Raw genomic sequence first — 21,883 nt, forward strand, 5'->3', positions numbered from 1 at the left:
GAACTGATATCTCTTCTCTTCATCCAAATTAATGGTATGTTTTGACATAGGCCAGGGAAGTCATAGTTACGTACTTCCTGGCAAGGTAAATAATGGAGAGTCCTTTAAAAAAAAAAAGGTAAATCTGAAACCAGAGATTCCTGATCAAACAAACTCAGCTGTGAGGAGGAAATGAGAATATGGCAGTGACTAGACCTACTGCCACCTGCTACTCAAGGAAAGGGAGAGGCACACAGAATAGCTTAAAAAACAACCAAACTTTTCCCAAAAGGGTTATCTCTGTGTTTTCATAAACACCCTAAAGACAAGAATTCTAAGGCTTGAGAAACATTATGCTCTGGATAATTCAGACCCTTTTTCCAGAATGCTTCCCAAGCAGGAATCACCCAGTTTCCCCCTCTTAGCTATCAGTTCTGGGCCTAGGCTTCTCTTTGACCATTCTTGGCCAGAGCTAAGAAGAGGATGGGGAGGATGAGCCCAGCTTTGGCAGTGACTCCATCTAATTATGTTTCAAGTGAAAAATAAGAGTCCCTTGTTCTCACAAATGCAGAAACTGATTCAAAGCTGAGTTCTGCTCCAAATGGCTTGAGCAATGGCCAGTCATCCTCCAGGAGTATGAGAAGTCAACCATGCACCAAAACCATCCAGTCTGATCCACGCTTCTCGATCCCTGGGAAAGCCCTTGCCAATTTTCTAGATACATGAAACACGTTCCTCCCCACAAGACCCACTAGGAGGAAGAACCTATTGTTTTAGAATCCTCAAGAAAACAGAACACAGAAAGAAAATGGTTACAAAAATAGATGTATATTTGTTAGAAAAAAAAAAGCCGAATCAAGAATGAACTCTGGGGCACTTAAATGACCTTCAGTGGTGAAATGTGTCACTTAAAAGACAGTAGAAGCAGTTGTGTCAATGGCCGAAGAATATGGACATTTCCCTGGGTCATGGTACCACCCCAGCCAGATATCAAGACCTAAGCTCTCTCCCAGGGTCATTGGTGGCAACCATGAATGGCTGGTCTGTGTAAACTGTTAGCCCTTGGCCTGCCTCACTGTTTCATCTGTCCTTTGCCCACCAGCAGAACCTACAGCCATTGCTTAGTTACAAGAGCTACATATCCTCAACACTCCATTTATAGGCAAGTTCCTCAACAGCCTTCTTGCCGGCAAGTCTGGAAAAACGCTTCTCCTCAAAGCCATTGGACCTGAAAGTAGAAGAGATACCAGAGCAATCAACAGTATGCATTAGCTGTGCAGGCCGTTCTTGGGGGAAACCCAGAAAAGACAGATCCTGACCCCCAAAGAACCTAATAATGTAAGGGAAAATACAGAAGAGACACATGCAACCCATAAGCATGCGTTTTAAAAATAAATGATTTAACAGTTGGAGAGAAACCAATGGACATGTCATGTGGGAAAACTGAAGTTACCAAAATAAGGATGGTACAAGAGAGCTATAGGGAGGTGAGCTTATAATGACCACATCTCTCCATTACAATCAGCACACCCAGTGCACCCTCTTTTCCTGTGTCACATGTATAATCTACGGTAATGAAGGGATTTTGTAATGTCTAAGTCATGGGCCTGAAATCAACAGGAAACAGAATGTGTGACAGAGAGAAAGAAGTACGAATAACCAGAGAAAGGTAAGTATAAGAGATCTAGGAACAAGTGAAAACTAGGAACGGAAGGGAATCTACTGGGAAAGTTGAAATAAGCTGGACACTAATGAAGGGCTAATTCAGGGAGATTTCTGAGCTTGAAAGCTAAAGGGAAAAGAACTAGCTCAGGTTGTAAGGGGGCCTAAATAACTCAAGGGATGTGCCTATGGAATCACCCAGAAAGGGTCTTTCTTTCTTAGTGTCTTGTGGAGCAAAGAGAAATAACTTTCACTCTCCTAGAAGCAGAAGGAGCTAAGAAACCAGGATGGCTAAAGGCAGGGGAAGAACAAACTCTGAAACTGAACTGTATATCTGTAATTTGTATATCTTTATGTCTCTCTAGAGTTTCTACTTTAAAATTCCTCTTCTCTTAGGGCAGCTAGGTGGCACACTGGCCCTGAAGTCAGGAAGACCTGAGTTCAAATCCGGCCTCAGACGCTTGATACTTACTAGCTGTGTGACCCTGGACAAGTGACTTAACCCCAATTGTCTCACCAAAAAAAAAAAATTTAAATTTAAATTCCTCTTCTCATACTTGGAGTAAAATCATTGCTTAACCTTTAAATTAGTGGCTAGGCAAAATGTTACTCACTACTGAGAAGTAATAACAAGAATTAAAAGAACAGGGTGGCTATGACTAAAAAAAGAGGCTCCTCAAAAATCTCTGGCTATCAGTCGGAAAAGTGGCCAAATAGTATTACAGACGAGCATTAGATATGTAGTTCTCTTCATGTTTCACCACAGAACAAGAGTGTTTAGAAGAAGGGTGTATTCTAAAACTAGGGGATGGTAATTTTGAAAGCTGGAGGTACAAAACAGGCATTGTTGAAGGGAGAGGGAAGAAGAGAGGGAGTTAAGAAGGAAGGAAGGAAGGAAAGAAGGAAGGAAGGAAGGAAGGTAGAGAAGGAAGGGAAGGAAGGAAGGAAAAGAAAGGGGAAGGAAGTGGGGACAGGAAGAAGGGGAGAGGGAGACAGAGACTGAGATAGAAAGAAGAGAGAGAATTTTTGGGAAAAACTATGTGCTAAGCAATTGAGATATAAATGTGTAGCTGGAACAGAATATGAGACAGGGTTTACTAAAAGATGAAAAATAGGGACAGGACCTGTGATTTTACCAACGTAGAAAGCTTTCAGATAAGGAAACTCCCTCTACCAATGCAGGTTGGCATCTTCTCTGCAACTTATAGTCTTGAGAGTTGTCCATAGCCTTGAAAGGTTCATTTAAGTGACTTGCTCAGTCACACAGCAAGCATGTACCTGAAGTGAATCTAAGTCTTTCAGGCTTCAAAGCTAGTCTATCCACTATGCTACAGAATCTCCCAAAAAGGATGAAGCCAGTTAAGCTAAGGCCAACTTGTGCTAAGTAGCAGGAAAAACAGACAACCTAAATGGACACTGAATAATTAACACATAGGTTTACCTGTCCACGCCATCCCAGCGATATCCAGGCCAAATATTGAATCTGTTGAGGGGAGGTGCAGGGCCATTGTAGCGAGGCTTTTCTAAAGGAGAGAGAGGGAGAGAGAGAGAGAGAGAGAGAGAGAGAATATGAATGAGAACTCAGTCCCAAATTCACTGTGACCCCCAGAGCTGTTACCGTTAGTGAAAAAAAAAGCAACATCTTAAAATACTTTAAGGTTTAACAAACTATCTTCCTCAGCTCTGTGAGATAAGTGAGTGCAAGTTTCATAAAACTGAAGCTCAGCAAGGACATGCCCAGGGTCACACAGTTACTGAGTTCTAGGGCTAAAATTCAAACTCAGATCTGACTCCCCCAGGGCCCCTTCCGTGATACCATGCAGTCTTTCCTACAAAGAAAACATTTCTGTGCAGGAATCTGTGTCTAATGGAACCCATACGATCAAGACCTCCTAGGCTAGAGACCAAACAGGTCAAAGGAGATAACTTTAAGTCATGTCACCTCTATATGTGCAAAACCATCATCAGTCCAATCAACAGTTAGGTCTATAGCTGACCTTTAAGAATGAAGACATACCACTGACAGTCTTAGCTCCCACCATTCTGAAATTATTCTTATCACATTATCTGTTCTCTGCTCTCTCCCCTCCAAGCCCTAGGAAGCCTCACCTTTTTTATCCTTATTCTCCTTGGCCTTATTCTTCTTAATGAAGTTAGCCATGGGGTCACCCTCTCTCTCCTGCTCTCGGAGCATCTGATCCAGGTCCTCGTCATTGATGTAGCGGGCCAATGGCTTTTGCATCTCCTTGATTGCATCCTCCACATTCTGTTGCTGCTGCCGGCTCTGGGCAAGGCTGAATAAAGAGAAGCAAGAATCTCTGGTAGACTGTCTACCATTCCTGATCCTAAATGAGGATGGAAATGCCCTACTCCACTTGGAGCATTTCCTCTAACAACCAATGAAATTCAAAGTGCTATCTTGTTGCCAACAACCATGAAGACAGGAGATAGAGCTGCTACTGATGCACTTGTAGGCAGAGGAGTAAAATCAGCTCTACCCAATCTCTACAGTGTAAGCCAAGGCTGAAATCCCTGCAGGGGTTCTCTTACCCCTTTCCCCACTGAGCATACTGCTCATTTTTCTCCGACTCTTCCTCCTCTTTTCGCCGTTGCTCTAATCGTTCCAGCTTCAGATCCCTCTTGCGGCCAGATTTATCACGAAAAATGGTTTCAGCATTTTGGAATTCAGCTAGAAAAAGATGCAAAGAACAACTTCACTTTTTCCCCCTTTTTAATCAAAACAAGTATCCAAATCACAACTTCTTGCAGAAATGTGAAGAGAGGAAACATGTCCTAAGTTTAAAAGGGAAAAGTAACAGCTCAGGGCCTGCAGCTAGAGAGGGAATAACTTTATAGCTGGACCACAGAGTACCACCCAAACTACACCTTTTTGTGAGCTACAGACCTAAGAAATGATATGGTGGAAAGAAGGAGAAAAATCACTTGGACCCAATGGATGGTTCCAATAATGTATTAAAAACCAGAGCTTAAATCCTACATTAGTTAATAGACCAAAAGGTGACGAAGCCTCGTGAGCTTGGATTAGCCTACTGATCTCCAAGTTTTTACCTTCCAAATGTTTGGTGTCTTGGTCCTGCCTCCTGAGCTCCTGCTGCTCTCTCCTTACATCAGACACCAACCCAGTTTTGGCCCCAGAAAACATCTGCGTGGCCTGTGCAATTGAAAGGGGGTACCACAAATGAATGAGACAGCATACCTCCCCAACAGGTACATACCAGAGGGACTCAAACACTAATAGTTGTATTTTACCTAGATTATCCATAATGACTAGGGAACAAATGCTCTGGGAAAGAGATGTTACCTTTTATACCCTCGATATAGATCACAGGATGAACAAAGTAAGAAAAGTAGATGAAAACAAAACCCAAAAGGGGAGATTTTGTGGAGAAGTAATGATTGTGCCAATTTTATAAGGAGGTAGAATCTTAAACCAAGCTACTAGTTTACTAAAGGTAATACTAAGCAGCAGCAGTTCTCTTTTACCAAGTACTCAACTTATTATCTGGAGAAGGGACTTAAGTTCACTTTTATGAAGGTGGGCAAAAACCTGCACCATGAACTAAAAGAGTTGACATTGCTATAATACTCCACCTGCAACAATAAACCCCAACAGTCATGGTTCTCTGAACTGCAGATAACACAATCACAGATGATATGATCGTTTCAAACCTTTTATCAGTCATTATTTCAAGATGGTAAACTCACCCAAAAATCAAATGGAAGGTGACTGCTGATACCTTTTAGCAGCAGACTAAATTAGCACAACGTTGACTACTTCAAGAATTAGCATGGAATAGAGAGACGAAATTTCAGTGATTCAATCAAAAGAAATGCTTTGGTTCATTCACTCAACTAGGTGGTTTTTAGTTTCTTGATCCGTGTAGCCACCTAAAGTACAGGGCCAGAGGAGAGCTCCAAAAGCTCCAGGCTGATCTTATCATAGACTTAAAAAGAAAAGCAAGCTGCACATAATAGGGACCTGCAGTCTTATGGACAATCCTCTTTTCCATTCTACTGTGTATCTGTTAAATTCAGGGGGGAAAAAAATCTAAAAATTCATCAAAATAAAGAACGGAGCCAGATCTGCTCCTAAAAGACAATAAAGTTCTCCTAAAGAAATAGGATCCACCCCTGGGTCATGTTTAAATCTGGCATATTTTACTCTTTTTAAATGAATTTTGATGATAATTAGCACTTACCCAGCTCTCCCCATCCCAAAATTACTTTGTATATACTTAGCACTTACTCATCCATCAAGCAACAAGCATTTATTAAGTCCCTATTACATGTTAGGTACTGTGCTAGGAGCCAGGGGTATGAATGCAAAGAATGAAACCACCCCTACTTGCGATGAATTTACATTCTACTGGAGGCAAGAAGTATATATAAAAGTAACCATGCTGTGTGTTATACATGTGTGTATGAATATAGATATATGAGGGAAAGAGACAGAGGAGAGAGAGAGAAAGAGAGAGTAAAAGAAAAAAAAAAGGTATATGATTTCAATTGCAATAAGCAACTAGGTAGCCTAGTGGACAGAGGAGTCAGGAAAACCTGAATTGTAATCCTGCCTCATATACTTCTATGTGATCTTTTTTGGGCAAGTTACTTGTTTCATGTGTTTAATGGGAATAATAATAGTACTTATCCGCAAGGATTGTTGTGAGAACTGAATGAGTTAATACACGTAAAGCACATTGAAAACCTTAAAGTACTAAATAAATGTTAGCTACTATATTTATTGCTAAAAAAAAAAGTTAACCATAACTTAAATGTAAAATTAATAAATAGAACTATATAAAACTACCTTGAAAGCAAGGTAGTTTGGGAAGGAAGGTACTAGGACTTGGGGAATCATGGAAGATTCACACAGAAGATGGTACTTCAGCTGCATCTTAAAGGAAGAGAGGGATACTCTGAGGCAGAAGCAAGGAAGGAGTATATTCCAAGCATGTGGGACACAGTGCAAAGGCATGGAACAGGGAGCTGGAATCTCATCAGTGGGCAACAGAGAGAAAGCCAGTTTGCCTGGAACACATCGTGGAAGGAGGAGTGCTATCCAAGGAGGTTGGAAACGGGCTGGGGCCAGGTTATGATGGGCTTTAAAAGGTAAAAGGGAATTTTAAATTTTGTCTTAGAGGTAAGAGGAAGCCATTGGACATAATTAAGGAAGCAAGCATTTATTAAGTTCCTACCGTGTGCCAGGCATTGTCCTAAGCACTACAAATATTATCTCACTTGAGCCTAACAACCACCCTGAGAGGCAGGTGCTATTATTATCTCCATTTTACAGTTGAGGAAGCTAAGGAATGACCTGCCCAGAATCACTTAGTAAATGTCTGAAGGTAGATTTGAACTCAGATCTTCCTGACTCCAGTACCCAGCCTTCTATCCACTGCCCTGCCTAGCTACCTCAGAACTGGGGGAGTTTAATGGTCAGATCTGTACCTAAGAAACATAAATTTGGCAACATTACAATTGAGTGAGGAGAAACTTGAGGCAGGGAGGTCAATTAGAAGGCTATTGCAGTAAAGTAGGAGAGAGGTGATGAGGCCTTAAACTAGTTGCATGAGTAAAGAGAAGAGGGTGAATGCAATATATGTGAAGGTGGAAACAACAAGATTTAGTAACCGACTGCATATGTAAGGTGAAGAAAAGTGAGGAAGTGAGTTAAAGATGAACCTTGGATACTGGAAAGATTGTGGTGTTATTGGCAGAATGGGAAAATTTGGAAGAGGTAAGGATATAGGAAGTTAATAAATTTCATTTTAGACATGTTGAGTTTAAGATGTCTCTAGGATATCCAGTTTGAAATAGCCAGTAGGTGCTTGGTTATGTGGAACTGAAACTCAGGGAAGAGACTGGGGCTGGATATATAGATCTGGTAGTTATCTTCATAGAGATGATAGTTGAACCCATGGGAGCTAATGAAGTTACCAAGGACAAGAGAAGAGGACCTAAGAAAGAACCTTGAACAGGATGACAAGATGGCAAAGGATACTTAGAAGGAATGGGCTGACAGGAGACAAACTAGGAGAGTTCAGTGTCATGAAAAACCAGAAAGACAAGAATATCCAGGAGGAAAAGGTGGTCAACAGAATCAAATACAGCAGATAGATTCATGAAGGATGTGGACTGAGAAAAAAACTATCAGATATGGTCATTAAGAAATCATTGATGTGTGTGACCCTGGGGGGCAAGTCACTTAACCCCCATTGCCCCACAAAAAAAAAAAAAGAAGAAGAAATCATTGGTAACTTAGGAAAGAGCAGTTTCACTGGGTGATTACATTGGAAGCCAGACTGCAAAGGGTTGAGAAATGAGTGAGGGGAGAAATGCAGGCAACTGGGGATAGATAGATTTTCAAAGAGTTTGGCTAAACTGCTCTGATTCTTTCTCTTGTAACAGGATTAATGCAGAAATAGGATTAATGTTATTTTGTGTATATATATATATATATATATATATGTATAGAGATATATAGATATATATGTGTATATATATATATATAGAGATATAGATATATATATATGTGTATATATATATATATGTATATATGTATAGAGATATATAGATATAACCTATATCAGATTACCTGCTGTCTAGGGGAGGGGGGAGGGAGGGAGAAAAATCTGAAATTGTAAAGCATGTATAAACAAAAGTTGAGAACTATCTTTACATGTAATGGAAAAAATAAAATATCTCATAAAAAAAAAAGTTTGGCTAAAAAAGGGAAAAGAGACATAAGATAAGAACTTGAAGGAATGGCTGGGCCTAGTGAAGGTTTAAAAACAGGTGTAAGAGGACAGTTGCATATAGAAAGGTGAAATGATAGGAGGTGATGGTCAGAGGGGAAGACTGCCATTGTTTCTAATTAGGGAAGTAGAATATTTTGGGGTATTGGTTCAGGGGGAATAATGAAGTAAGTCATGGAACCTAAGGAGGTTGAAGAAATAAATGGTTGTAGGATACCTGAAGAAGCATTTACATGGACTTTAATGTACCTTAGTATAAGGGCATTGAACTGTGTGCACCTTATCTCCCCCCCCCTCCCCCCGGCACCCGCAAATACCTTGAAAGCAGGGGCAGTTTCCATTTTCTATCCCCAGCACCTAGCAAAGAAGTGGGCATGTATATGCTCAGCACATAATATGCATTTAATAAGTGCTTGCTGAATGCCACTGAATTCTTTGGAATAAAACTCCTTTAATATAATCCTATTTTACCATGACTACCCAGGTTCTGTCTGGCTCTTTAGCACACCAACACCCCATCTAAGCTGAAGAGCTCCTCAATTCCTGGAATTAACAGAGGCTAGGTTTTCCAAAGTCGCTTAATATGCTAGGTACCAGTCTTCAGGCTCTGGAAACTAAATTCTATAAGTCCGCAGCTAACTACAGTACCCGGTTCATGAGAAGAAAAAATAAACTAGCTTTTCGGGCTTCCTAAAATTAGGAAGACAGATTTAAGAAGCTATACATGCAGAGGATACTTGGGAAAACTGGATATATGCAAGCTCATCTTTCTAGGCTGGATTAAGATGAGCCTTGCCATATAAAGCAAGACTTACTAGAATGGCCTCTTAAGATACACTTCCTGTCTAAGAATTCTTCATCCATTCAGAGAGTAAATAAACAAACATTTATGGAGCACATCTACAATGTGAAATAGATAGTGCTAGCTGCTGAGGGAGACATGAGGAGAACTAAAGGGCCTTGCCTTAAAGGAGTTAACAATCTCACTTCAGTTACTACACCTTCAAGGGCTTTCTCTACTGGCTCCATTTTTTTAAGCTGGAACCTAAGTGGCCTAGATGAGGCACTCTGCATGGACAGGGGGATGACTGGACTCCTGGAACACCCACCTTTGCTCCAGGAGGCTGACTCCTTCGGGGTGGGGAGAGGTCTGAATCAGAAGACTTGGTTTTCTGCCTCCTTCTTGGTGGGGAGAGGTCTGAATCAGAGTCTCGTTTCTTCTTGTTCCGTGGAGGAGACAGGTCTGAATCAGAGGCCTGCTGCTTGCTCTTCCCAGGAAGAGGAGAATCTACATCATGCCTCTGGTGTTTCTTGGCTGAAGGGTTTGTCTGGAATTTCCTATGGCTAGGAGAAGAGTCTAGAAATTAAGAGAGAATACTTTAATCCCTTGAGAATAATTCAAGAATAAATTTTTCTTCATCTGGATTGTGCTTCCAGATCAGTTAAAACTTGTTCTCTAGGAACAAGCTCTACTCAATGACACTTCATCATCTGTGGAAAAATTGTAACTGATGTGAATGCCCAAACCACACAAAACATGAAGGGAAAAAAGAGGCGTGTCTTTCCAAGATACCTGGAAGACTGGGAGTCATGACTGTGACATATATTTCTAAATCTATGATGGCTGTGTTAGAGATGCCAAGGTCCCCCTAGTCAAGTCAGACTTTTTCCCATCAGTAGAATGGAGAGAACAACCTACTTCCCTAGGGTGTTGTGAATGTGATGGATTCCTGAAAAGTGGCTTTGAGGTTCCCAGAACTAAGGAACCAAAAGCATTCAAAGCACTTTAAGTCAGAGGTGAAACCAGTGTCTAGGCACAGGGGCAAAGAGCGAACAGTATCACTGCACAGCATTCAACCTCACTCCTTTGCTGCAAATGCCACTCTAAAGAACACAGAATGTACAATCAATTTCCCAGGGTTTTTATTCTGGGGACTAATATTCTTTAGTTCCCAGGTATTCAAATCTCACTACTAAAGATTATGGACTCTGAAGACTGTCCCTCCAAGGGCTTTCTCCACTGGATATATATTTTTAAGTAGGTAGGTAAGTAATCTACAGTATCTACTCTTCAAGTAAGAGAGGAGACAACCTGAACCCTGCAATACTCACCTTTTAGAAGGTTGACTCTTTTCCTGAAGGTCTCCTGACCTCTAGTCTCACATCAACAACTGCCTATTTGACATCTCAAATTCAATGTGTCTTTATCTTTACCACCACCCACCACCCACCACCCCGCTAACATACCATTTGCCAACCTCCCTATTGCTGTCCAGACCACATCCTCCCAGTCCCCCAAGCAGGCAACCTCAGTGTCATCTTTGGAAGATGATTCACTCACACTAACCCCATACATCCAATCTGCTGTCAAGTCTTGTCATTTCCATCTCCACGACATTTCATGCCCCCTTCTCTCCCAACACTGGCACCACCCTGGTGTAGACCCTCATTACCACCCACTTGAACTACCTCAGCAGGCTTCTGGTTAGTCTCACCACCTCAAGTTTCTCTCCATTCCAGTCAATCTTCCACTCAGTTGCCAGAGTTATCTTCCTTAAAGCACAGACCTGACCACGTCACACACAGCCCCACCTACTCAATGAACTACAGCGTTTCCCTATTACCTCCAGAATCTAATATGAAATATTCTCTGTGTCTTTTAAAGCCTTTGCCAAACTGACTCCCTTCTTACCTTTCCAGTGTTCTTACACTTTACTCCCCTCAATGTACTCTACTATCCAACAATGCAGGCCTTCTTGCTGCTTCCCAACACAATTCTCCACCTCCCCACCATGTACCTTCTCCTTTGCTATGCTCCCCTCCCAGCCCCACACTAGCCCCTCCCCTTTAAGATCACCTTTCACTTGGTTGCATATATGCTGTGGATAATGAATTTGGTTGTGTGCTGTCTCCCCCATGAAAATGTGAACTCCTTGAGCACCTAGCCCAAGAACTAGCTTAATGAAAGTTGTTCACTGACCAAGAAAACAGAAAGGCCAGGAGAAAGTTTGAAACAGGAAGCACTCACCTCTGGAGTCATGCAGATGTTTCCCTGGCTCAGGAGAGGAAGCTAATTGATTTTTATGCTGAAAAGATTCATCCCCATGTCTACTGCTCTTCTCCTTCAGACTGAGAGAGGACTTAGCAGGTGCTTTATTAGACAGTGAATGACAAACCTCAGCGGCTAAATCTGGGAGGTTAGGATGGACCCTTCTGGGTGGTGATAAGTCTGGAGAGTCATGACGGGTCCTCCTGGGTGGCGAGGAGTCTGGGGAGTCGTGACGGGTCCTCCTGGGAGGCGAGGAGTCTGGGGAGTCGTGACGGGTCCTCCTGGGAGGCGAGGAGTCTGGGGAGTCGTGACGGGTCCTCCTGGGTGGCGAGGAGTCTGGGGAGTCGTGACGGGTCCTCCTGGGTGGCGAGGAGTCTGGGGAGTCGTGACGGGTCCTCCTGGGTGGCGAGGAGTCTGGGGAGTCGTGACGGGTCCTCCTGGGTGGCGAGGAGTCTGGGGAGTCGTGACGGGTCCTCCTGGGAGGCAAGGAGTCTGGGGAGTCGTGACGGGTCCTCCTGGGTGGCAAGGAGTCTGGGGAGTCGTGACGGGTCCTCCTGGGTGGCGAGGAGTCTGGGGAGTCGTGACGGGCCTTCTTTGCAGGTGAGGAGTCTGGGGAATTGTGATAGGCCCTCCTGGGTGGGGACAGGTCTTGCTTTTGTTCTAAACACAAAGCATAAAGTCAGCACTACACAGATTCCTGGCCTCCAAAACACTAGCTAGATCTCCTCAGAAGTAGTTATCTCAAAACTGCCCAGAAAATCTGAAGGATCAATATAATTATGTTGCTCAAGGATAATGAACAAGCACCCAGAATGGCAAAAATAAGCTGAAAATTTTCAGGATAATAAAGAAAATCTCCGTGCATACAAAGAGGACTTAATCAGGAGCTCATTTTGAGGTTTGGTTCAGATAACCCATAGCTGTCAGGGAGAGAAATGGACTATTAAGACTATGTCAAATCTACAGTTTCATAGGAGAAAAAGGTTCTAACTATTCAGCTCACAGCATGTCTTCTCTTCGGTCAAAATAAGCCCTAGTAGAGGAAGGAGTGTGAGATCTGCAAAGGCAGAGCATGAGCTAAGTGGGATGGACTGGGTACAGGACAACTAAAGTGTTTCAATGGCTCTGCTCAGCAACTCCTCTTCTTTTTACCATGAAGTGAGTTGTGCCGTAGTTAATACACTATTTATAAAAATTGCACGGCCCTGTACTCTAGTGAATAAATTCATTTTAGACTCCACTCAAACAGAGAACTCAGAACATCTGATACCAAACAGAACCTAGGGGCAGCTGTGCTTTCTCAAATTTTGCTCTCTATTATCTCAAAGAAGCCCTAGCAGCAGTTACTGTTGGGCTTCCCAGAATGGCAAATGGAAATAAATTGTTCACCATTTCTTCTAACCTACTGCCCAGCCAGAAGAATGAGACTGCCTCTCACACAGGCCAGACTTTTGGGTCTGTCCTGTGACTTAGCACTCACCCCCTAAGATCTTCCATTTGTTACTAGTGCGGAATGCCTCCATTTGCTTAACTTCTTCTGGGCGTTCATCAATAAATTCAGCCACCTGGAAAAATACCATAGGCTTGAGTAGCCTGGAACCCACTGCAGAGAGAAAAATGACTTGGAAAGATTAAAGCAAGGAAAATCTCCACCCTGAATAGCAGTGAGAAAGAAACATACAGTCTTCCCTCCTCAGGATTTAGTGTTCCCTCTGGTTCCATAAACAACTTGTCACTGCTCTAGTTTAATTAGAGACCCTCTATTGCCTAATGAAGTACCAAAAAAAAAAAAAGGCAATTTGTTCCATCACAAGTCTTTTTTAACAACCTGTCAAGTTCCACATCATCTATTTCTGAGCTAAAAGATGAACATATTTTGGTCTTTCCTTTACCAACCAGGATGAAGGCTCTCTTGACTGTCACTACTGGCTAAAGTATAGGAAAACAGCCCATACCCTGCCCAGCATATATCTTCATGGTTGTAAGGAGTCACCATTACAATTCATTTGTAAACCAATCTTCTTAAGGGGAAATAAAACCTGCTTTATTACAGGAAATGAAGATTTCTGGAGGTACAAATTATATGCAAGTGGCAGCTATAAAGGCAGCTAGATGGCACAGTGGATAGAGCACCAGAGCCTGGAGTCAGGAAGACTCATCTTCCTGAGTTCAAATCTGGCCTCAGACACTTACTGGCTGTGTAACCCTGGGCAAGTTACTGCACCCTGTTTGCCTCAGTTTCCTCAACTGTAAAATGAGCTGGAGAAGGAAATGACAAACCACTCCAGTATCTCTGAAACGAAAACCCCAAATGGGGTCACGAAGACTAAGCCACAACTAAACAACAAAGGCACACTTTATAAACAGACTACAGCTAAGAGATAAATTTTTCTGAGTGTACTTGGTCTGGGATACTGCCTTCCAGGTATTCAAGTCTACTTTATTCCTAGGCCAAGATCCTCTGAATGTCTACCACAATTTCTTTTTTCTTCTAATTTTCTGGTAAGAGGTCCATTACAATAGTCCAGGGAAAAGTGACGTAGGCCAGTGGCAGGAGGAATTGAAAGACAAGTGAAGATGAGACCAAAATTGTAAAATCAACAAGACTTGGAAACTTATACATAGGAAAGTTTAATCGAAGGAAGAATCAAAAATGATTTCAGAGTTTTGAACCTGAGTGACCATCAATGTGGTAGGACCAAGAACTGAAATATGAAGGTTGGTTGGAAAGATGAAGAAGCCTGTGGAAAGAGCAGATGATGTATTTTAATATGTAAGTCTGAGGTGCCCCTAAAATATCTGAGGGAAAAGAGGTGGAAGGATATTCAGCAGGCAATCAGAAATGCAGATCTGACATTCTAGAAAAAAACATACAACTTAGACTCCTTCAAATTCTGAAATCTTCTGATTCTGTGACTAGAGAGATACAACTAGAAGTGATTTAGTTAGTTAAAACAATAGGAACAAATGAGATTGTTAAGGAAGAGAATACAGAAACAAAGGCCCAGAGACTCAACCATGGGGAAATACCAACTCTATTGTGGAGATGAAAAGAGGAGTTTAGGTGCCATCTCCTCTGTGAGGGCTTTCCCCAGGTGGTACTACTGTTCTCTCCATCCCATCAGAAATTATTTTGCATTACTTAGCTACACACACATTATTTCACTCTGGTTAAATGACTCGGCATGTTTCCAGATGCCCTCTCCTAGTGAGAGCTTTGTGCATAGTTGGCATTCAGAAAATGCCTGCTGAATGGAATGGAATTGAGACAGAGAAAGAGTAGTTAGAAAGTGGAGTTAGGAGGAGTACCAGCCAAGTTAAGTGTCAGGAAAGCTGAGGAGGGAAACTGTTTCACGAAGGAAAGGCACCATCAATTAGTATCAAAAGCTACAGGGCAGCTATGTGGTGCAGTGGATAGAGCACCGACCCTGGACTCAGGAGGACCTGACTTCAAATCCGGCCTCAGACACTTGACACTTACTAGTGGTGTGACCCTGGGCAAGTCACTTAACCCTCACTGCCCCACCCCAAAAAAAGCTACAGTAAGGGTGAGGAATATAAGGAATGAGAAAAAGCTTCTCGATCTACAAACTAGGAAGTTAACAGTGCAAGTGCACAGAGTTGCTTCAGTGTGGCAGTTAGGACAGATGCTGAAAGAGATTAGTGTCAGTGAGGAAATCAGAGCTGAAAGTCTGGTGTTATAAGGAAGAACAAGGGATGTTAGCTTTACCAGGTAGCACTGTCCAGAAAAGGTGTTTTTTCCCCTGGTTTTTTGTTTTTGTTTTTTAAGAATAGCAGATTCCTGAGCAAGTTTGTAAGAAGAAGGGAAAAAGTCCGTAGACAGGGAGATATTTTAAATAGAAGACCAAGGACCTAGTAAAAAATAGTATTAGTATTTCTGAACAGACAAAAAATAGAAGGGGTCCAGCGGTCCCAAGTCCAGGGCAGTGGGAAGGAATGCAGTAATACTACTAACAACAATTCATTTGTTTAAACTGCCAACCTTGTAAAGAGATAGGACAAGTATTTTTAGCTATTTTACTGATGGGAAACTGAGTCTTAGGTCAGTAACTTGACTGTGGTCATACAGCTACTGAGTTTAAGGGAGCCAAGATCTGAATATGGGCCTCCATACCAACAAAGTCTAGCAGCAAGATATTGAAAGAAATATACCACTTAAAATAGCTGTAGATGGTATGAAATACTTGGGAGTCTACCTGCCAAGACAAACCCAGGAACTATATGAACACAATTACAAAACACTTTTCACACAAATAAAGTCAGATCTAAACAACTGAAAAAATATTAACTGTTCATGAATAGGTCAAACCAACATAATAAAAATGACAATTCCGCCTAAATTAATTTACTTATTCAGTGCCATACCAATCAAACTACCAAAAATTATTTTATAGGCTAGAAAAAATCATGATAAAATTTATCTAGAAAAACAAAAGGGCAAGAATATCAAGAAAATAAATGTAAAGGAAGGTGGCCTACCTATACCAGATCTCAAACCATATTATAAAGCAGTAATCATCAAAACGATCTGGTACGGGCCAAGAAATAGAGTGGTGAATCAGTGGAATAGAATCTAATGCTTGATAAACCCAAAGACCTGAGCTTTTGAGACAAGAACTTACTATTTGACAAAAACTGCTAGAGAAACTGGAAAACAATATGGAAGAAACTAGGTACAGACCAATATCTTACACTGCATACCAAGATAAGATCAAAATGGGTACATGATTTAGACATAATGGGTGATATCTTATGATATAGCACATTAGGAGAGCAAGGAATAGTTTACCTGTCAGGTCTATATATAAAGAAAGAATTTAGGCCCAAATAAGAGAGAGAGAGAGAGAGAGAGAGAGCAGTACAGGATATAAAATGGATAATTTTGATTATATTAAATTAGGAATTTTTGCACAAACAAAACTGTGCAGCCAAGATTAGAAGAAAAGCAGAAAGCTAGGAAACAATTTTTTACAGCAAGTATCTCTGATAGAGGACTCATTTCTCAAATAGAGAGAGAAATGAATCAAATTTGTAATACAAGTCATTCCCCAATTGATAAATGGTCAAAGGCAGTTTTCAAATGAAGAAATCAAACCTATCTATAATCATATGGAAAAAAAATATTCTAAATCACTATTGATTAGAGAAATGCAAATTAAAACAACTTTGAGGTACTACCTCACACCTATCAGATTAACTAATATGACAGAAAAGGAAAATAATAAATGTTGAGGGGATGTGGGAAAACTAGGATACTAATGCACTGTTGGTGGAGTTGTGAACTGATCCAACCATTCTGGAGAACAATTTGGAACTATGCCCAAAGGGCTATAAATGTGTGCATACCCTTTGACCCAGCAATACCACTAATAGGTCTATATCCCAACGAGATTCAAAAAGGGGGGGGGGGGCAGGACCTATTTGTACAAAGATATTTATAGCAAGCTCTTTTTGTGGTGGCAAAGAATGGAAACTGAGGTTAAAACTGTGAGCATGGAAGAATTAAAAGAAATTAATTTTTATAATAAATGACAAGAGTACTTTAAGCTCTTTTTTCAATATAAAATATGTTTTGGGGCAGCTAGATGGCGCAGTGGATAGAGCACCGGCCCTGGAGTCAGGAGTACCTGAGTTCAAATACGGCCTCAGACACTTAACACTTACTAGTTGTGTGACCCTGGGCAAGTCACTTAACCCCAATTGCCTCACTAAAAAAAAAAAATTATATATATATATATATATATATATATATATATATATATATATATATATATATATATATATATATATATATATATATATAAAATATGTTTTATAAGGTCACTCTTAGCAACTTAATTTATTAAGATATGAAAACTTAATATATAAAACTATAAATCTATTTTGTAGCTACTCTTTTTCTAAGAAATGAGTGTTTCAACCTATTAGTTTTCTTTGCCAAATGAACTATGCAAATAAAATGTATTACCTCACAACAACAACAACAAAAACACTTGGGGAATGGCTGAACAAGTTATGATATATGATTGTGATGGAATACTATTGTGCTATAAGAAATAATGAGCAGAATGGTTTCAGCAAAAGCTAGAAAGACTTACATGAATTGACACAGAACCAGGAGACCATTATACATAGTAACAACAATACTATAAAATGATTAACTGTGAATGACTCAGCTAGTCTCAATAAAATGATTCAAGACAATTCTAAAGGATTCATAACAAAAAATGCCATCTACCTCCAGAGAAAGAACTGATGGAGTCTGAATGCATATTGAAGCATGCTATGTTTCACTTTATTTTTTTCATGGGTTTTTTGTTGTTTTTTTATATTTCCTTTCACAACATAACTAATATGGAAAAATGTTTTATACGACTGCATATGTCTAACTTATATCAAATTGCTTGCCATCTCAGGGAGGGGGAAGAGGAGAGAATTTGGAATTCCAAATTTTAAAAAACAAATGTTTAAAATTGTTTTTACATATACATGGGGATAAAAATTCATAAAACTTTTCAAAAAGGAAGAGGCCAGATGGCCACTTTGGTTTAGGTATAAACTGGATTGGGTGGCCTCCTTAGTTTCTTCTACCTGTAAGATATACGCTGTGAAATACTAAACTCCAAGCTATTATTCAAATCCCAGACCTAGATGCTTCAATTCAATGCAACAGACATCTGCTAAATACCTGCTCTGAGCAAGGAACAGTGTGGGCTAGTGGATCCACTAACAGGAAATTCCTAAAAAGATCTAACCATCTTTCTCCTCTGTTCAAGAAACTCTAGTGGCTCCTTATTGCTTCTAAGACAAAATACAAAGTCTCCTGTTTGGCACTGAAAGCCCTTCATCATCTCTTTCATTCACCCTATGTCCTAGCCACACTGACTTACTATCCTCATACATAGCATTACAACTCCTATCCTCATGGCTCTGCACAAGCTGTCCCTCCCACATGAAACATACTTAGTCCCTCGGCACCTGGTCAAATCCCTAGCTTCCTTTAAGCTTTAGCTCAAGTGTCACCTTCTAGAAGAGGCTTATGCTGATCCTCTCAATTGTTAATGTTATTCCCGCTGGGATGTGTGTCTAGTTTGTAGCTACTTATCTGTGTTCATGTTGCTTATTACCCCCAAACGTGCTCTCCTCTCCCCCAATAATAATACTTAAGCTCCTTAGAGGCAGAGACTGTTTCTTTCATGTCTTTGTATCCCCAAGACCTAGCCTGGTATCTGGCACATAGCAGGCATTTAATAAATGATGGATGGACGGAGGGATGGAGGGATGGATGGAGGGATGAATGAATGAATAATGAAATGCAATGCAATGCACCAAGCTATTAAGTAGTAAGGTGAGAGCAAAATTTTCTTTAGAGTTCAGTTACACATGTTTTCTTATATATTTCAGTGGAGAGTTACCAACATGCCTCAGCCTAATAGTAAATATAGTTTTGGTTGGGCAAAAACACATACTGGGAAAGCCACTTCTTCTCTGTATTTGCTTCCTCATTAGAAGAGGATACTCTATAAACAATTAAATTAGTACACCACAATTAATTACTATGTTGTAATAGTTTAAACAAACCACTATTCCTTCTCTGCCCCCAGCTTCTTCCATTCACATGCAGCATTGAAAGTAGGGCTCCACTTAAAGCCTGACCTTGGGGAAGTCAATCAATTTCTCTGAACCTATGTTAGCTTATCTATAAAAAGAGGTCAGACTAGATAATCTTCAAAGTCCCTTCTAGCTCTAAATTCTATGATCTTACAACCAAATGAAAGGAATCTGCTTGAGGTTAACACAAGTTCCTAAGCCCTAATTACTCCCAAACTTACCACAGGCAAATCTCCCTCATCTTCCTCTTCTTCTTTTTCTGTCTTAATAGAAATATTTGCCCAGCTCACATCATCATCCACGATCCTCATCCTAGAGAAAAAAGTAGTCAGAAAAAAAAAAACTATTTTCAAGATGATTACCAACAACTTTAAGAGACCCAAATAGCTGCTTAGATACAAATTAGAGGCATGAGGAGACAGAGCAGCCCAATTTAGTTGCCCCTTCCCTACGAAGCCAACAAACATCTCTAAGATTAAAGAATTTAGGAAAAGTTAACTATTACTTTGAAAGAGACTGGGAACAGAACAGAAATCCCCAGCTATAACCAGTGGGCTGTCCCCCACCTTGAAGCCCACAATCTAAAATCCTACCTCCAGGTCAAATCCCACTGCCCATTTTTCACTGGCTCCCTTGACCCTTCTCCCGGCTCCCACCCTTTAACTTCTGCTCTGAAGTGTTTTGTTTGAAACCTTAGTTTGGAGACTCCCAATACAATCCTCAGGCTCAGGGAGGGAATGAAAGATAAGGGATGTAGCCAGGGCTCAGAGAAGTGAGAGGAAACCAAGGAGGAGACAGGGAACTAAATTCAATGACTAAGAGAGAGGAACATAAGTCAAGAGAGAGGAAATAAGCATGGACCAGGTTGGTCTGACTGGGTGTCAGGAAGAAAAAGGACACAGAGAGAAGTAAAAAGAGACACAGAATAGGGAGGTGACAAGGTGGGGAAGAGGGCCATCCACACAAGCCCACAACCTAAGCTACTGAGGAAAATAGTCAAATGGAGGAAATAAAACAGAAACAGTCACAGCCTGGAGTGATTGGGAGAGAACACAAGCGTGATGGGAAAGGGAGACAGCAGTAAGGGCAGGAACAAGGCTACAGTCTAGGATAAGTGGTGAAGAAACTTGTCTAACTTCCCCATTTCTACAGAGGTCACACCACCACCCTCCCAGTCACCCAGGCTCAAAATGTAGGTGTCAACTCCTCACTCTTTCTCACTGCCTCCAGAACCAATCTTTTACCAAATCCTGTTGTTCCATTATAGTTGTTTCATGTTTCAGTCGAGTCTGACTTTTTGTGACCCTATATGAGGTTTTCTTGGCAGAGATATTAGAATGGTTTGCCATTTCCTTCTCCAGGTCATTTTGCAGATGAGGAAACTGGAGGCAAAGATGGTTAAGTGATGTGCCCAGGGTCACTCAGTGTCTGATGCCAGATCTGAACTCAAGAAGATCAGTCTTCTCGACTTCAGACCTGGCACTCCATCTACTGTGCCACCTAGCTGCCCTTTCTACTTTCATAATCTCTCCTGAACTATACCCCCCCCACACACACACACACATACATACACACTGCTGCCACCCTGGAGCAGACCCTCCTCTCTTCACGCAGGGGCTAAATTCGATCCTGGGCCTCCTGGCGGGTGTGCCGCCATTCCGCTGTCAAAGTGATCTTGCTTGTGATTGGGAATACTCCCACCTTTTCATCTCCTTTTTGTGTATGGTCTTTCCACATTAGATGGGACAGGGATCATCCTTATTATTTGTATCCCCAGTCCTTAGCACAGTGTCTGAGCATGTCCTCATACGCGCCGCCTCCCGCCCCAACTGCATACATTCCATACCAACTCCAGGATGAAATATGAAATCCTAGGGCTTTTCAAAGCCTTTCATAACCCAGACCCTTTTTCCCTTTCCTATTTACTCCTTACTCCACCCCACAGGCTCTACCATCCAGTGCCACCCCCCTCCTGTCTGCTGCTTTAACAGAACACTTCCTCTCCCCGGGGTCCTGGTATTTTCTCTGGTCGCCCCCTCCCTCCTCATCTCCACCTCCTGGGCTCTGCGTCGGACTCTCCTGCTTCCTTCAGCTCTCAGTTAAAGTTCCAAGCAGCTTTCTCCAGACTTTCCCGCTTCCAGGGCCTCCCCTCTGAGACTGCTCCCAATTTATCCTGCATTATCCGGCCTGTGCAAAGCTGCCGGCACAACGTCTCCCCTCATTCTGTTGTAAGGCATGCTGCCTTTGGTCTTATTCTCTGTATCCCCAGCACTTTGCCCGGTGTCCGGCGCACTGTGGGTGCTTAGTAAGTGCCGCCTAGGAGATGGAAGCGTCCCCGAGCCGGGACAGGCGGGGAGAGAACACAACCAAGTGGCTGGGAAGGAGCAGACAGGACCCAGACGCCGGCCGGAGCCTCGGGTTGGAATAAAGAGGGAGGGAGAGAGAACTGGACTAGACTGGCCAGTACCCGGGCAGGGGCAGGACGAGCCAGGCCTGGGGCTGAGGCGCTCCGCACACACACACACACACGCGCGCGCGCGCACACACACACCATTCCACATAAACACACACATACACCACACACACACCACATAACAACCACCATTACACACACACACACCCTTGGCTCACCCTTTGCCTCCAGCTCCGGTCGGCTTCGGCCGCTTCTTGCGGCGCTTACGACTAGCCTCGGATCCCGCATCTACGGCTGCCTCGGCCCCAGACAAATAACGCTTCAGATATTCAGCCTTGGAGAGCGGCGGGGCAGCCGCCATGGCAGCGAAGG

General features: G+C 41.9%; 1 protein-coding gene across 1 annotated transcript; it reads right to left on the reverse strand.

Moving 5' to 3' along the window:
* Positions 1 to 803: 803 nt before the first annotated feature.
* Positions 804 to 21,883, reverse strand: BUD13 (BUD13 homolog). The gene is made up of 10 exons (XM_043995556.1): positions 21,730 to 21,883; positions 19,320 to 19,410; positions 12,947 to 13,031; positions 11,446 to 12,126; positions 9,527 to 9,774; positions 4,711 to 4,813; positions 4,192 to 4,330; positions 3,751 to 3,935; positions 3,083 to 3,164; positions 804 to 1,207 (listed from the first exon to the last, which is right to left on the reverse strand). Exons 1-10 carry the CDS (start codon positions 21,870 to 21,872, stop codon positions 1,114 to 1,116), a joined length of 1,851 nt encoding a protein of 616 aa, XP_043851491.1. The 5' UTR covers positions 21,873 to 21,883; the 3' UTR covers positions 804 to 1,113.

The sequence above is a fragment of the Dromiciops gliroides genome, chromosome 3 (assembly GCF_019393635.1).
Source record: "Dromiciops gliroides isolate mDroGli1 chromosome 3, mDroGli1.pri, whole genome shotgun sequence".
Taxonomy (NCBI): Eukaryota; Metazoa; Chordata; class Mammalia; order Microbiotheria; family Microbiotheriidae; genus Dromiciops; species Dromiciops gliroides.

Bases quoted from the DNA above. Each gene is read 5' to 3' on its own strand.
- BUD13 (XM_043995556.1), bottom strand. From the start codon at position 21,872: ATGGCGGCTGCCCCGCCGCTCTCCAAGGCTGAATATCTGAAGCGTTAT. The intron at 13,032-19,319 runs GTAAGTTTGGGA...GTATTTTTCCAG, and splicing joins ATGAGGGAGATTTGCCTGTG to GTGGCTGAATTTATTGATGA. The intron at 4,814-9,526 runs GTGGGTGTTCCA...TCAATTGCACAG, and splicing joins GTCAGCCTCCTGGAGCAAAG to GCCACGCAGATGTTTTCTGG.